Below are 17,042 nucleotides of genomic sequence, written 5' to 3' on the forward strand. Positions count from 1 at the left end.
AAACAGTGCAACAATGAGGCTGGAGAGGTGGGTCAGGGCTTAAGAACACACATTACTCCTCTAAAGCACCAGCACTCACATCTGATGGCTCAAAGCTGCCTGATACTTCAGGTATGATGCTACTGCACCTGTGCACATGCATTCTTTCTCTCTCTCTCTCTCTCTCTCTCTCTCTCTCTCTCTCTCTCTCTCTCTCTCTCTCTCTCTCTCTCAAAAAGAAGTTTAAAAAACTGTAAACATTACTAACTTCACAAGATTTTGAAATGCAAAACCATCTGTCCACTGCTCTGTAAAAGAAGCGCCATGTCTAACTGTTGTAAAGTGCCCAAGGCGCAACCGATCTTGCATGCTCTTCTCTCTGCTTGACAATTTTTCTTGTGTACTCTGAAAATGAGAAAAAAATCATCAATTATATTCATTCAAAATTTTCCATCCATCCATCCGTTTATGAGACAGGGTTTCTCTGTGTAGCCCTGGCTGGCCTGGAATTTACTCTGTAGACCAGGCTGGCATTGTACTCAAAAGATGCATCTGCCTCCACCTTTTCAGGACTGGGATTAAAGGCAAAAGCCCCCACCACGTGGTTCTTCATCCAGATTTTAAAAGCATGCAAGGAAAAGCAAGATACTGAGGGGAAAAAAAATTTAGTAATAACTCACCTTTTCAATAAGCAGTTTCTTGCTCATAGATATGCACTTATTTAATCGTTCTTTGTATTTTTCAAGTAATTTCTGTTGATCATCTATTTGCCGCCTGAGATCACAGTTGGCCTACAATATAAGTAGAAAATGAAAGGTCTAGAATCAGTGTGTATAAAAATCTTAGTGATTGTTTTGAATAAATTAAGTAGATAAGATAAATATCAAAATTTATATAACACATTCTGGACATTTATGTGTATATTCTAAGGTATAAATTTTTGGTTATATAATCTGAATCTAAGTTCAGTTTCCTTATTTGTAAATGGAAGAAGTATAATGTACCTCAACTAAAAGTAAAATGTGATATATATCATATGTATAAAACATTTAAGAGGAAATGTGAATTTCTTCTTTCACACTACCAGATTTTCTCAGACCACTTTTTCTACTAAATGTAAGGACAATCCTGTCATTTGCTGACCCAACTAACTACATCCTTCCTTGAACAGTATACTGACTTTGTTCACTCTGCAGGAAGCTATATACCCAAAGAGGAGACATCTCTCTAAATCCAGGGAAGTCTGACTAGCCTACCACTATAAAAAGAGAATCTGTGGTCTGCTAAGATACTCCACCCCCCAAATATTCTGAATTAGGTCTGAAGGAGAGCCTAGAAATTTCACTTTCTCCATCAATGCTGCTGCTGCTACCACTAAGTTCTAAGATCCCTGAGTATAGTCAAATCATGCAGAAACCAAACTGTATAATACTTTTAAAATGTTGGGAGAAAGTAACTGCCAACCTAAACTACATGCTCAATAAAACTGCCCATCAAAAAGCAACAAAATGAGATTTGGCACAAACAGATCCTCACTTTAAAACAATTCAAACAAAGCCTCAACCTGGTTTGAGAATCAGTACAGATGTTAAACTTGAACAACTGACCTCAAAATTGCATTAAGATAACAGATACAAAACAAAAAAGGGTACTTGTTCAACTGCATATCAAGGGTCCTCCGGCCCCCATGTGTGTGCACGTGCATTTAGCTCAGGCTAGTTTTAAACTTATAATCCTGCTGCCTCCTCCTGTCCCTAGTGTGCTGGGTTTATGGACATGTACCGTATGTCAAGATTTAATATAAAGATGGTAATTACAATCACTCTAATTTTCTTCTTGCATAATAATGGAAAACTGTTTAATTCTAGCCTGGTACGTACCTAGCCAAAAGACTTCTGATATAGAGAAATTTAAGTAAATTCAATAGAATATTCAAGAAAGATCCACAAAGAATTGTACCTTTTGTGGTTCTTTTCCCTGGTCTCTGCTTAGAACATAGATACTGTGACTGTGACTATTTTTATTTTGGACGCACAGGTGACCATGGAAGCCATGAACTGAAGACAGGAAGCAAGCTGCTGAAGGAGCCAGGGTCTCGTCAAACTGGGGCAATTATATCTAGATTTTGTTCTTTCTTTAAATACATTTCCATCTCATGTGAAGTACTGCTCTTTATACTGTGTTACTAACAAAGACAACTACAAAATGCTAGTTTCAGGACTGATCCAGTAATACACAAACCAGAACACGGACCTGGAGAGAAGTAGGTATACTGCATATGGAAAGATTTAATGGTGGAGCCTTAAGTATAGAAATGAACTTTTTAGTTCAATTGGATAACTGGTTATATAGGAAGAAATTAAAATAAACCCCTATGCCACACTATGCCACAAATCAATTCTAGTGAGATCATGAAATTGTACAAGATCAAAAAAGCTTTTTTAACTATTTTTTTTATTCTTGAGATTTAACTGCATTTTCCCCTTCCCTTTCCTTCCTCCACTCTCCCATATATCCCTCCTTGCTCTATTTCAAATTCAGGGCCTTATTTTTCATTGAAGAACATCTTTAGGCTCAGTTCTTTTGGTATCTTTGATAATAATTTAGTATACATAAAATATAAACTAAAAACTATATAAAGACAATTACCAAAAGACAGCATGATGTAATGAAAAGACATCTCACAAAGTGGAAGAAGCCAACATTAAAACAAAAAAACCCTAAAAACTGAAAACTAAGGAACATCCAGTTTAATAAGTGAAAAGGTGGCTACAGATACAGTCCAGAGGTGCAGCATTTGCCTAGCATATGGGAGGTAATGGGTTTGCTTGATCACCAGCACAAACATGCACACACCAACATACACACACATACACACAACTTTTAAGGAAACAAAAGGAATGATAAATACATATATCACTGATGCTAAAGGAGTGGCTAGCAATAAGGGATATAACAGAGCAGTGTTCCAAGATTACAATGATGTCACAGCTATTGGTGTTATTAAGCTGTGGGGCTACTGGCTCATAGTGCTGGTTTGAATTACAATAGTTGGTAGCAGCTCTTAAAATTATCAACATCCAAGCTGCATCACATCAATTTAATCTGAACTCCACGGGGGAGAATTCAAAATTGGTACTTCCGTCAGGCAGGTGATCCTAATGAGTTGCAAGGAAAAAAAAAAATCCTGCTTTATGCCTTACTTACATTCTAAGTATACTTTTGGGTATGTTTTTAAATTTTACTGTGTATGTGCATGATGTACTTGTGTCTGAGGGTGTGAATGTACACGCCATGGAATTAGTGTGCAAGCTGCAATGTTGTGAAGTCAGTTCTCTCCTACTTTTATGTAGGTTTTGGAGATCAAACTCAGGTCTCTCGGCTTGCATAGCAAACACTTTAATCTGCTACGCCACTTGCCAAAACCTTAGATTTATTTATTTACATACTTTCAGATTTACTTTATCAGTAAATGAGTGTCTTGCTGGCATATGTATCTGTGCACCACACGTATAAAGTGCCCAAATAGGCCAGGAGAGCATTTCAAATCCCCTGTGACTCAAGTTACAGTGTTGTCAGTCATCATGTTGGTTTTAGGAACCCAACCCAAGAATACTGTGCAAAAGCAGCAAGCACACTTAACCACTGAGCAATCTTGCCAATTCTGAATTTATTTTTAAAAATAAAGCCTCCATTAAAAATTTCACAGGATTATGGCAGTAATTCCATCCTTAATGGTATCTGATGTCATGCAACGAGAATAAACTATTTAACAGGAAATGGGTTATCTGACTAGGGGCAGATGATCAAATAAAAAACTGTAAACCTACTTCTACTTCTTCAACAATTTCTCAATTCACACTCAGAGAGGTAATCAACTATTCTCACTTTAAAGTGGGTATATTCAACATTTGTCTTTTATTTTAATTAGAAGTGTGTATATCTGTATACAGATGTGTACATACTTACAGAGGCTTACACCTGAGCCATCTTTAGCTTTTAAAGTGAATTTTTCAATAACATACAAGTACTAGAAAAGGTTTATTGTTTTTAAATATAGAACATTCTGTCATATTTAGTATTTTCTCAACAATTTAACTGCTCCCAAATTAAGTCACGTAACTCCTTCTCATGACATATTTAATACTCACCCTGAGCAAGTCATCTATCCGACCTTCCTTCTTTTCCAGGTCCTGATTTTTAGTACTTTCTAATGCTGCCAATTTCAGCATTGTAAGATCAGTCTAAATGAAATAAAGATACGTTTTATTATCTCTACTAGATACATTATACATAACTGTGAGGGTAGATTTTTACCAACTTCAAACAGTCAAGAACAATAGTTTGTAGTGTGTAAAAAGATATTCCCAGCCATCTTAGTGTAGTTTTAAGAGTCTGTAGAATGTTATCTTTAGCTTTGTAAAACCAGTTTTTAAGATGTTTATAACTGACAAGTAAAAACTGCTTCTATTTATATAATGATGGATATTTTTGATCATGCTGACCTTGAACTCTTAGAGATCTGCCTGCCCCTGCCTTCAGAGTCCTGGGATTAAAGGCATGTGCCACCACACCCAGCTCATGCACAACAGTTTGAACATGACCCAGGAAGACTAAAGAAAATATTCTGTTGCGGAACTAAGGTGCTCCATCAACAGATCAACTCTCCAATCTTAAGTCTGAAAAAGCATTAACTAGAAACTAACACATGTAAAATAAATTAATGAATAAATGAATGAATAAACAACAGTATAAACTGGGTGTACAGTTTAGTGGCAGACCATCTGCCTGTTACTTGCACTGGTCCCCAAATTCAATCCTTGGCACCAAAAAGCAAACAAACAAACAAAACCCTTCAAAACCGTGTGATCTGTGTACAAAAATTCACAAAACTGAATATTAATAGTAATAATGATATTAACATATCTAAGTAACTTAATATAAATGATTTTTCTTAGTGGTATAAACATATAGACACTAAAATGACTTTAGTATTCACCTGTAACCAACACAGCAGCATCATGAAGATACTGACTGACTATATATGTGTACTTGGATGCAGGTTGAAAACCATTCAGTGAGCAAGACTGACCACTCTGGTTATTTTATTGCCTGAGACATTTGTTCAAGTATGTAACAAGGGGCAAGTTGGTGGTAAGATATGGATGCTTCAGTTTCTCCTGAAAATGTTTTAGTTTAGTAAGTCAGCTCTTATGTTTAATTTTACTTTACAATTATATCCAGAACAAACCATAAACATTTTAATTGTTAATACAATTGGTTAGAATTTTCCTGAAGTTATAGCAAAATGTAAAACTATTACTTACTTGCGTGATCTTAAAGGCTAACTGTTTTGGTTGTACAGCAGGGTGGTCCCCGAAAGCTGATGCAGTAGGAGAAGGGCTATTCGGTCGAACCTCAGGTAAAAAAAAGTTTCTACTCAGCAACGATTACTTAACATTTCTAAAACATTTTATCTTGTAATACCTTTAAAAACACTTCTAATCACCATTAATTCATTCAACAAGCATTCTTGAGTACCTCCTGTATGAGACCCAGTGTGAACAACCATACATTCCTAAAGAGGCTTATATTCAGATCCACAAAAACTTGATGCTTTATAAACAAAGTATGGCCTGGAACAAAAATATTAAAAAGATTATCCTGACTAAAAAAAGAAATCACTGAGCATGGTAGCTCATGTTTTTAATCCGATTAATTGGAAGGCAAAAGCAGGTAGATCTCTTTGAGTCCCAGGCTAGACATACGGAGACCCCAGGGGTTGAGTTGGGGGGAGGAAGAAACAAACAAACCAAAATTATAAAAGTCTAGACTTTTTAGTACTAGAATAGAAATGCACAGTCATAAGTACTCTAAAAATCACATATTTATTAATGAGTTTTATGGTTTAAATCTGTAACAGGGATGGCAACACTGTATCAATGTTATATTAATTCAAATGTGAGTTCTAAGCCTTCCTTTCTAAATGTCCATGTAAGGTACCCCAACAAACCAAATGGGTAAGACTTGACTAAGATGTCTACCGACAATGAGAAAAGAGGATATATGAAAGGGTGCTTGAATAAGTAAGACAAAGCCCGGTGTTTTACCAATTTGTAATTCATCTTCAAATTACAGAAAGCCAACATTATTTCTCTGATTAAATAGTCAACTTCCAAGTAAATGAAAAGTAAAATTTAAGATGCAAAACAATGCACATAAAAACTGTGCTTTAAAATGGTAGAAACAAAAATGTTACAGGCTAATTCTAATAACTTTTTCTATGCTGAACTGAACAGCCCATCTTTTTCTTAAAATTTCCCCTAAATGATTCATGATTATTTGTATGTTAAGAAATTTAATCAATAACAAAGTTAAAGATCAGACATTAATAACTGAATATAGAAAGATGCTACAGTACTTATCATAGCCTACAGGCTCTACTGATTTTTCTTTTTTTTGGTAGCAAAATAACACTACCTAGATACATACAACCAATTTCAACTTAAAAATTCACTTAAAAAAAAAAAGTTAAGAAGTTCAGGACAGCCCTCAACTCTCTCTATAGTTGATGACTCTAAATTCCTTGGAATTTAAATTTTATTTATTTACTTATTTATTTTATGTGTATGGGTGTTTTGCCTGCATGTATGTCTGTGTACAACATGCATGCCTGGTACCTGTGGAGACCAGAGAGTGTTTCAAATGCCCTAGCACTGAAGTTAGAGATGTTCATGAGCCATCATTTTGAGTGTGAGGAATTGAACCTGGGTCTTTGGAAGAGCAGCCAGAGTTCTCTTAAACACTGAGGCATTTCTCCAGCCTCAACCTTAAATTTACAATTCTCTCACTCCCATCTCTGTTAAGTGCTGGGGTTACAGGCATACAGCACAATGCCTGGCTAAGAAACTCATGTTCAAAACTAAAAGTTCCAGAAGAATCAGATCATTAAAGAAGATACAACTATGTCATTGAAGTGATTTTCCTTTTAAAACATGACTATATAAAAATATATACAAAACAAAAACAGTACATTATAAGTTATTCAACGTGTATAACCTCTATGGCAAAGACAAAGCATTAAAACCTTGACTAGTAAAGCTTACAGATGAGGAAGGAGTGGAATGTGAGTGTGAGTTTTGCGGAGAACGGATTGCTGGAGGTATGCCTCTTACTGGACTCGAGCCATTTCCACCTTGGTACTGAAAAAAGAAATCGGAAAACAAAGTTGCTATTTCAGACTTAGCAGTAAGGAATTAATTCAAGTATATCTTATTTTACTTATAGTGCAGGGGAGTGAACTCATGGCCTCACACAGATGGTCTACACCCCAGACCTAATTATACTTTGCTTCAGATAAAAATCAACCAGTAATTTAAATGGGTGCAGAAAAAGCAAGAACAAGATCAGCTATATTAAGCCTAAAACTGTATCATATAACAAACGATGCCCACTACTTTATTTTCTGATTATAATTTGTTAAATTGTGGTTTACTCAAAGACAAATAGCTCATTCCCAAAATGAACATATTTATTTTTTCCTCTAAAGTTTAGCAGTTTCCCTATAAATTTTTCTTTAAAGGAGACCAGTCTCTAATCTCAAGAACATTTTAAATATTTACATGTGATTTTATTAAACACAACTATCTTAGAATCATTATTCACAAGATGTTATGATATCAAAATATTCAGTACATTATATAAAAGTTATATAGGACAAATCTTTCCCCTGCAACAACAACAACAAAAAATCTTTACAAATCCCATTCTTTCTTATGGAATATATGCCTTCAACTGTATAGAGAAGCCAAACACCCTGCCCCACAGTGAGTTCTTTCTAGCTCATGCTTCTATGCCAAGGATAGAAGCAAACAGTTCCCTGTTGCTTGGGTCCTCTAGGAACGGGTTTACTGTCACGTCACCACTTGTCAACTTTAACCTAAATTTGTTATGAATGGCAGAGATGGAACATGGCTAGTGTGTTCACTAAACAACTTCCTGCAACCCAATTTTTCTTTATTCACTTTACCTAGGGCTTAGTTTATCATCTAACACATAGTAGGTACTCAAGAGGCTATGATTATTTGAATTTATCCCTACCCCAAGCACAAGTTCCAAACGATATTAACCTTGAGTGGATTAACTCAACTAAAGGGCAGTGGATAATTTGGGGTTAGAAACAGTTTTACAGCCGGGCAGTGGTGGCGCACGCCTTTAATCCCAGCACTTGGGAGGCAGAGGCAGGTGGGTTTCTGAGTTCAAGGCCAGCCTGGTCTACAGAGTGAGTTCCAGGATAGCCAGGGCTACACAGAGAAACCTTGTCTCGAAAAACAAAACAAAACAAAAAAAAAAAAAAAAAAAAGAAACAGTTTTATATAAAAAAAAAAAAAAGAAGAAGAGAGAGAAAGGAGAGGGGGGAGAGAAGGGGAGAGAGAGAGAAAGAGAAGAGAGAAGAGAGAGAGAAGAGAGACGGGGAGAGAAGGGGAGAGAAGGGGAGAGAAGGGGAGAGAGGGAGAGAGAGAGAGAGGGGAGGGGGAGGGAGAAAGGGGGGAGAAAAAGAAGGAAAAAGGTTTTGGAGGTGTTTTGTGTGTTGTCTGAGCTTAGCTCTTGTCTTAATCAGCCAGTTATGCTGTTACAAAGTGAAGATATCTTTTTCTACTGAAGAAGTAACATTTATTGTTGTAACAAGCAATCAATATTCTCAAACAGAAATTGGAAAACAAAAGAATGCAGAAGCAAGAAAACAGTCTAGATTAAAAAAGCCTCGCAGCATGGCTATTTTTTTTAGGGCTTCTTAAGAGTCACATCTCTATCAATTATAGTCTCCATCCATTGGGCTCCATGTTAGTAGGAAGTGGTAAGAACACAGTTCTACCGTTACGCCAACTCAGTCTGTCATCCAGGTAGCTACCTTTTAACTTCTTGACTTTACTGTCTCCATCTGCAAAAAGAACACTAATAGCTAACTCTACCTACAATATGAGTTGCTTAACCAAGAATGTGAGTAAGTACTCTGAAAGATTTTCATGTTCCTAGAAAGAAATAACACACAAAGCTAACATTCTCAAAAGCTGACCTTGTGCTTCAAAGAAATGATTTTCAACTTGTAGAAGAACTACACTGGATTAGGAACTAGAAATAATTCTTAATAAACTTACTTCAAAATAGTCGCTAATCTTGTGGCCACGTCCCCCAATACTTTTTCCTAAAATATAAAAAATAAAAATTGCATAGATTTAAAGGCCAGTCATGATTATCTACTATTTATTACATCAAAAAAGTGCCAAATTAAAATATAACGTATTTAATTAAAAGCATATACAACCATTTAAATGTGGCATTTTAATAAGGTAATGATGAGTATTGAAAATACTAACAATCTTTAAACATTTATAAAATCTAATCAAATCACATTTTAATAGAAACATGCCAATTTATGAAAGTATTAATTGCTGAAAAAAATCAGATAAATAACATTAAAGACGGTGTTTCTTTCTCTCCTATTCCTCTCTTCCTCTACCAGTCACTCTCTCCTTCCTGTTGGAGAGTGGTGCTATGGGTTGAACCCAGGGCTTCAGCTATGCTACCACTGAGCTACATGGTCACACCCTTAGCAAAGGAATTTCATCTTAAAAACATCACTAATGTTTCTTAATAATCTATTAATCCCAGAAAAGAAAAAAAAAAACAATAAACTCAAAAGACAAATGGCAGCTTTGTATCTGACAAACTAAACCACACTTTGTTAAGAATAATAATGAAAATTAGCTTTGGTTGGTACAAACCCAAATCTAATGTACAGACAACAACATGCTTATTAACAATGTTATTTTATAAAATACGTTTTGATTCTCTTTGTCTTCCTTTTTTTCTTTTAGTTAGGGTCTCACTATGTTTTCTAAAATGTATTTGCTACAAAATTAATAGGATGTATGTTTTAAAAGTCTACATTTTAAAAACTGTATTAAGACCATATTGCTAAGGAGGCATGTGACAGACCACACCACTCTTTGCATGCTCTGCCCTAAAATGCAGTCTCTATTAGCTTTAAAGAACCTTTTCTTTTTTTTTAAAATTAGGACTTGGAGACAACAAATGCTATCAAAATTTTTGAACAACAGTTTCATATCGATTTATTAGGTCAGACTAGATTGTAGAGACTTATTCCAAAGAAATGTTCTTTCTGTCTCTGATAACATCCCTGAGAATTCTGAAGAGATACCACCTGCTAGTAAACACCTAGAAGCTATTTCCCTAATTCTTTTCGTCTAATTGAATGTAATTTTTATCTGCTGTATCTTTTCCCATATATGTGACATCTAATTTCAGGATATAGCCCCACTTCCATTTCGTCTTTCCCTCATTAGAAATTGAATTCTAACCAAGAACCACTCCACCAAGGTCCATTACTGTTAAGGAGGAAGTTACTCCACTGTTTGTTAGCTTCAGAGGCAGACCTGATTTCCTAGTAGCAATAGTACTTCTATTATATATTACTGGTTATGAAATAGAAATATGACTTAAAATAGTCATGAGGTGACAAGGGGAGTTTGCTTTTGGGCTTGAAGCTTGCTTTAAGGAAAGGCAGGGTGGGGAGCACAGTAAGCTAGTGTCACTAAAGCAAACGGTCAGTATCCAATCTAGGCAGCCATTCTTACCCAGAAAACCAGGCACTTCTGTGGGCTGCAGAGCAGACTGAAAAAGGGCCTGGGTTCATTTTTATTAAATGTATTTAGTGTCTGGGAGTACAAGAGTAGCAGGCACAGTATACATGAGGTCAGAGGTCAGCTTGCAGATGCTGGATCTCTTGTAAGCCCAAGGATTGAATTCAAGTTGTCAGGCTTGGTGGCAAGTGCCTTTAACTACTAAGCCACCTCAATAGGCCCCTATAAACACTAGTTCTTAAAGACTAGTTAGCTAAACCAGTTCAGAAGCCCCACTTTATTTAGGGGTTTACTTTTAAGATTTTCTGAGTCTATTGCTGAAATGAGTTAATGTTCAATGAAACACGTCCACTAACCACAGGTTGGAGCGCCTACTCCAAGACAGAAGGAAGCAACTGTAACATGAGATCAAACACACTACAGACCTTTAAAAGGCCCTAGACAAATCAGTTCTGTTTCTCAGATTCCAGTGTTATATGTAAGTGGTAAGGCAGTTCATAAGCCTAAAGACGGGCTCCAAAACATGCAACTCCTATGTAGACATGTCTGAGGAACCCAAGTTCCTGTACATCTTTCCAGGGCCCCAAATAAATAATAACAGTTTGTTATAAGAAATCATGTCTTCTGGGCTGCAGAGCTGACTCAGTGGCTCAAAGTGTTTAGTGTGTGTGATCATGTGGATTAAAATTCAGATCCCAGAACTGACAGGCCCCACCACCCACATAACAAGAAGGGCATCTTAATACACCTGTAACTCCAGTTCCACGCAGGATGGGGACAGAATTACTAGGGCTTGCTGGCTTCCAGCCCAAGCAAGAAAAATGAGCCCTAGGTTCAAGGAGAGACCCCACCTCAAAGAAAGAGGCAGAAAGCGACAGGAATCCTGACACACAATACTCTTTCTGGCCTGTATACACAAGCACAGATACACTCATCTGAAAGCCACATTTGCACAAGCACCACACATACAACCATACACACACACACACACACACACACACAATTTTTTAAGATCATGTATAATATGAAGAAAATAACTTTTTAAGTTTATATCACAAAAAGTAGATAAATAAGAAAGAATGAAAATGGGCATAACCAAAAACAGGTGCTTTAATGAGAATCTAATTATTTCTATAATTTTTTAAATAAAAAAGAGAATGTCTTGTTAGTTTTAAAGTGAGATAGAATAGAAAACTGAAAGGAGATAAAGAAATGCCTACCAGATTCTAAGCCCAAATAAACAATATGAAAATGCCAAAGTGCCCAAACAATATCATGAGCTAACTACCTACAGTACAAAGGCATGTAGTTTCATGCCAAGTACAGTCCTAAGCTATTATTAGTGCAAAGAATGCATACTATATAGAAAATTCCAAACCACAAAGCCACTTACTTATTCAACAGTTATTGCCCTAATTAACTAAAAATCAGAGTAATGAGTTGTTAAGTGTGCACAGTCTCTGAAGGACGATGGTGTCTGCTTACCCTGACTACTTTCATTCTGACTTTCTGCTTTTCTCTTTCTTCCCCTGGATGACTCAGATTGTTTCTTCTCTGGTGTCTAAGGAAAATAAGTTAACAACATTTTAAATTACAGTCTTAATATGCAAAATTATTACAGTCAATATAAAAATCATCTTACTTTTGAGGCCAAATAAAAGCATTCAATGGTGCCCATAGGATGCAAATCCAATCACTGACATGCAATTTATTTAGAAGATATAACTGAAATTCACATTTATAAAATTTGGCTTAAGGAAAAATGAGAAATCTGAGAATAATTAGACCTTAATATTCTTAAGTCAGAAGACAGGACAATTAACTTTTCCTTGGTTTTTTACTATTCATATATATTTAGTCTATAAAAAGTAAATTTCAATGAGAAAATAAGGACAGACAAAAACTGACATATTTAACCAAAACTAAGAGACCATTCACCTGAATGCCTGGCAATTATTATTCAAAAACTATTATAATAAAGTCATAGTTTGGGGGTGGGGCTAGGGACAGTCTTACTATGTAATCTAGGTAGCTATCTACCTGTTTGTCTATATCTTGAGTGCTGAGATTAAAGACTTGCACCACCATACCCAGGTGTATCTTTGAATTACTTACAGGTAAGCATTTCTACCTTCTCCTCACTTCACCCTTCACTATAGGACTTAGCATGCTGTTATGACTGGACAGCTATATGAATGACTGACTTCTTATTCATGGTTTGCACTACTAGTGCTATACAGCAAGATTCCAATCAAATTCCATTTTGTGCAATCCCAAAGTCCAATGCTCTTTAAATTCTCTCTATCTGTCATGCTACATGCCCTGGATCAAAATCTAAATGAATTAACTACAGGTATTTCAAAACATTACTGTGTATTTAACAATCATACATTGCCTGTTAAGTTTTTCACTTTATAAACCATAGATTGTTTTAAGGAAATCCTGTCAATTTACTTTTAGAATATACAACAAACTAAAAATTGTTAACATCTTTAGGAAGAATCCTAATTATGTATTAAAATTAAAAACAAGTCCTTCAGTAACAATTTATTCATATTCCAACAATCTATGCCAATAAATATACATATGGGGGGGGGGCAATATATAACCTTAGTTAGCCTGGAACTTGCTATGTAGACCAGTCTGGCCTTTAACTTACAGTAACCCTCCTGCCTCTGCTTCATGAGTGTTGGGATAAAAGGTGTATGCCACCTCACCCAGCCTATAACAAATAAATCAACCACCCAAGAAATAATAATTTTTCAGAGTAAACTAATACCACACTAAGTTTAAAGCACACCAAGGTCCTATTTGAATTCTATCTTTAGATTTTGACTAAACCACAGTGACAAAAATCATAAAATTTAATTATAAAAGTAATAGTAAAATCAGCAGTTTTTACTTAGAAGATACCATGTTCTAAATGGTTCACTCCAAGGAACACCCATTTAGATAGGCTGAGAATACTGCATTTCATTGGGTGAAAACAGATTTCTTTAGTGCAACCATTGAAATACTAACATTCTGGCTATCACAAGAGGGCTGGAGTGAGATTGTGGTACATTATGTACAAATTTGCAAACATATTTGGGAAAACATTCATTGCACAGCTCACGCAATAAGCATCTTAGAATATTCAATGTCTTTTTTTTTTAAAGATATAAAGAAGTACTTAGTGAAGGTTTGTTTTCTTCCTTCCAACACCATTTCTCAGTAGAGGAAATGAAATACACCTTCAGGGAAAGGGTCAGTTCATCTAAAGGAGGTGGAATAGTGATGTCATGAATACAGTAAAGAAGGAAAGCCAAGAGGTTTATTTTAAATGAGAAATGACAAGGAGGAAAAAAAAAGTCTAAAATAATTTTAAAATATAAGGTACAAGAGATGGGAAACAAGTGGTAATATCCAGAAGGACTGTATAAAGTAAGTGAATGAAAGACAGAGACTGTGAAGCCACAATACTAGGTCAGCTTGTAAAGTGAGCATTGCTACTGAATTCAGACCTTCTGCCCTGCTGGGATGTCCTAACATTTCTCCTTTGTGAGAACCTTTCACTTTGTGGACATACTTGGAGTTGTATGGAATGTAATATCTTAAGCCAAGTACCGTGGATTTCTGAACAGACTAATAAACCATTGATCCATCATGTACTATAATTATAATCACTGTCATATTGCACCAGAAATCCATTTACTGTCAGCACTGTAGGAATGTGGAGGCTGGATAAGGAACACACTTGGAACACAGTACCTGCAGTATACTTAGCACACAATGATATCAGTACACATCAATCAATTCTTTTACGTCAACAACTGCTCTATTAATCATCCCATATGTCCATAGACTTTGTTTCAAAACTTTAATTGTATGTCATAATGTAAAAGGGCTAGTAGCTTCTGCCCTCATAAGCTTGCAAGTAATTTATAGGATGTGCAAAACATTTTCTATTTATGGACACACTTAACTAACTGTGTCTGTCTGTCTGTCTGTCTGTCTGTCTGTCTGTCTGTCTCTCTCTCTCTCTCTCTCTCTCCCCTTCCTTCCCCCCACCCCCAGAACCTACAGTTTAGGCCAACAACAACCCTAATGCAAATGTACACAGAATAGCTAGGTTTAAATATAAATAATCTGAGCAACATTAATATTAAACAAAATAAAGACCCTCAATGAAGGCCGCCACTACCAAGTCTCTGAGTCATCCACTTGTAAACAGGCCTGTTGGAGGATTTAGAATTTGGGAGGAAAATGTACAGAAACACAATGTATTTAATCATTATAGTGGCTCACCACTGACAAAGTTCAGAATACTACCTGCAATTTTCAAGCTGTTCCACAAATGCCCGAAGGGGAAATAGGGCTCAAAAATTATTAAAGGAGAAGATGACTAACCTACAGAGATACATCTTATGCTACTGCTACCCGCACCTGCAAACACAACATCTTATTTTATATATTAATTCTATTAGTGCTCCTTTGAAGAAGCATATTTTGACTATAAAAACTACTCATCACATCCAACGGTTTCCTTGAAGCAATGCAAAGACATCAACAACACAACTTGTATATTTATATAACATGTAAATTTTTCATAGACCAAATGCTTTCTATAGAACTTTTCAAGTTTAGCATTGCCCTTGCTTAACATGCTGCTATTTCTCTTTCTTTCTTTACTTTTCTCAACTAACCCACTGTAGCTAGTTTCAGTAAGGACTGACAGAGAAGGTAGAGTTGAATTTGTTTTAGAGTAGGGTGAAAAAATACATGATTATAAAAAGCCCAAGAATTCAACATACAGCAGAACAGTGGCTAGGAGAAAATGAAGGAAAGACTAGTACACATAAAACAGTTTAGCTTTACAAATGCTGGATTTGAGACACACTACTCTGACATTTGACTTGATATAGTACAAACTTACATAGTATTGTCTAGCACTTGAAAATTTGTTTGAAAAACAAAGGCAAATTTTAACGCACTCTAGAGGTGATACAATTAATGAATGCTATACTTTCATTTGAGACTGAGGTTAGTGTTTACCAAACAAAGGTTTTATAGCTAATCATGTGCTTCTTGGTTTATATTAAAGGTAAAATTGTCTTTCTTCAATGCAAATAAGTTTAAGGTAAGAAAAAAGAATGCTAGCACCATGGCAAAATTAAGGGCATAAATCATTATGGATCTTATCTCTATAAGCCTCAGATAAGAGACCCTTAAAATTACCAGCATAAATACACTAAACAAAGAATTACAGTGTAGCACATCAACAGAAAAGGGCTGGCAATACAGTTTGCTCTCTTTATTAAGTTCACAAAGCCAACTAAACAGGCAACACTTATCAGATAAAATTTTAACAAAACCACTATAGCTAACAGGGCAACATTCTTAAACACTTTAAAACACACAAAAAAGTTATGCTAATATTGATATCTTCAGTGAAATATTCATCAAGCCAATGACTGACTTTAAAAGTACAATTCATTGCCTGTCTGAATGTTTCATATCCACACACCAAATTCAAGGATGGTTATTATCATGTGAATAGATGTCAGGACAAACTTTTGCCTACAGATGCTAAGAATAGCGTTTACTATTTTTTTTTAAATTTTAGTTTTATATATATGGATGTTTGGGTTGCATATATGTATATGCAGTATGTGCATACCTTTTACCTGTGGAGGTCAGAAATTGAAATTAGATTCCCTAGAAATGCAATTACACATCATTGTAAGCTACTGCACATATACTGGGAACTAAACGTGGGTCCTGTATGAGAGCAAAAAGGGACCTTGATCACTAAGCCATCCAGTTTACCCCACTATTCAATAGTTAACCACATTTTTGGACAGAATTTGTTAAACTAGATTGAGACAAAATAATAACTGAGAAATGTCTTTATTACTTAACGGCACATATCAAAACATGGATCCTTATTTAAAAAAAAAAAATAGTCAATGCAAGTTAATGCCCCTCTCCCCATAATGTCAAATGTATAAATTTTCAGGGATGGAAATAACTCAGTTCTTAAGAGCTCTGGCTGCTCTCTCAGAGGACCAGGATTCAATTCCTAGCATTTCCAAAGAGGTTTACAACTATCTGTAATTACAGTTCCAAGAGCTCTTACAGCCTCTTCAAACCTTTGCAAGCATCAGGTTCACATGTGGTGTACAGACATACATGCAAACAAAATATACATACATGTTAAATAATAATAATTAAAAAGATACCCTGTTTTCTCTAAGCTTTAAGAACTATATTAGAATACAGCAAATTCTGTTGTGAATATTTTTCCTTACTTCCTTGTATTTTATTTATTACATTTTTGTAAAAACTTATTATGAACTATGGACATTCTAATTCAAGAATAGTTTCGGCTACTAACAACTTGGAATTTGAAGAGCCCAA

General features: G+C 35.5%; 1 protein-coding gene across 2 annotated transcripts in view; it reads right to left on the reverse strand.

The window, feature by feature from the left end:
• The window catches only part of Tlk1 (tousled like kinase 1), a 117,464-nt gene that overhangs the window by 41,041 nt on the left and 59,381 nt on the right, over positions 1-17,042 (reverse strand). For both annotated transcript variants that reach the window (XM_034496797.2, XM_076928893.1), the window contains 7 exons: positions 12,129-12,204; positions 9,138-9,184; positions 7,086-7,181; positions 5,307-5,396; positions 4,131-4,223; positions 660-770; positions 248-384 (listed from right to left, as the gene is read on the reverse strand). In XM_034496797.2, coding sequence (XP_034352688.1) covers positions 248-384; positions 660-770; positions 4,131-4,223; positions 5,307-5,396; positions 7,086-7,181; positions 9,138-9,184; positions 12,129-12,204 — 650 coding nt within the window. The remainder of the gene's footprint in view (positions 1-247; positions 385-659; positions 771-4,130; positions 4,224-5,306; positions 5,397-7,085; positions 7,182-9,137; positions 9,185-12,128; positions 12,205-17,042) is intronic.

This window comes from Arvicanthis niloticus, chromosome 2 (assembly GCF_011762505.2).
Source record: "Arvicanthis niloticus isolate mArvNil1 chromosome 2, mArvNil1.pat.X, whole genome shotgun sequence".
NCBI classification, from domain to species: Eukaryota; Metazoa; Chordata; class Mammalia; order Rodentia; family Muridae; genus Arvicanthis; species Arvicanthis niloticus.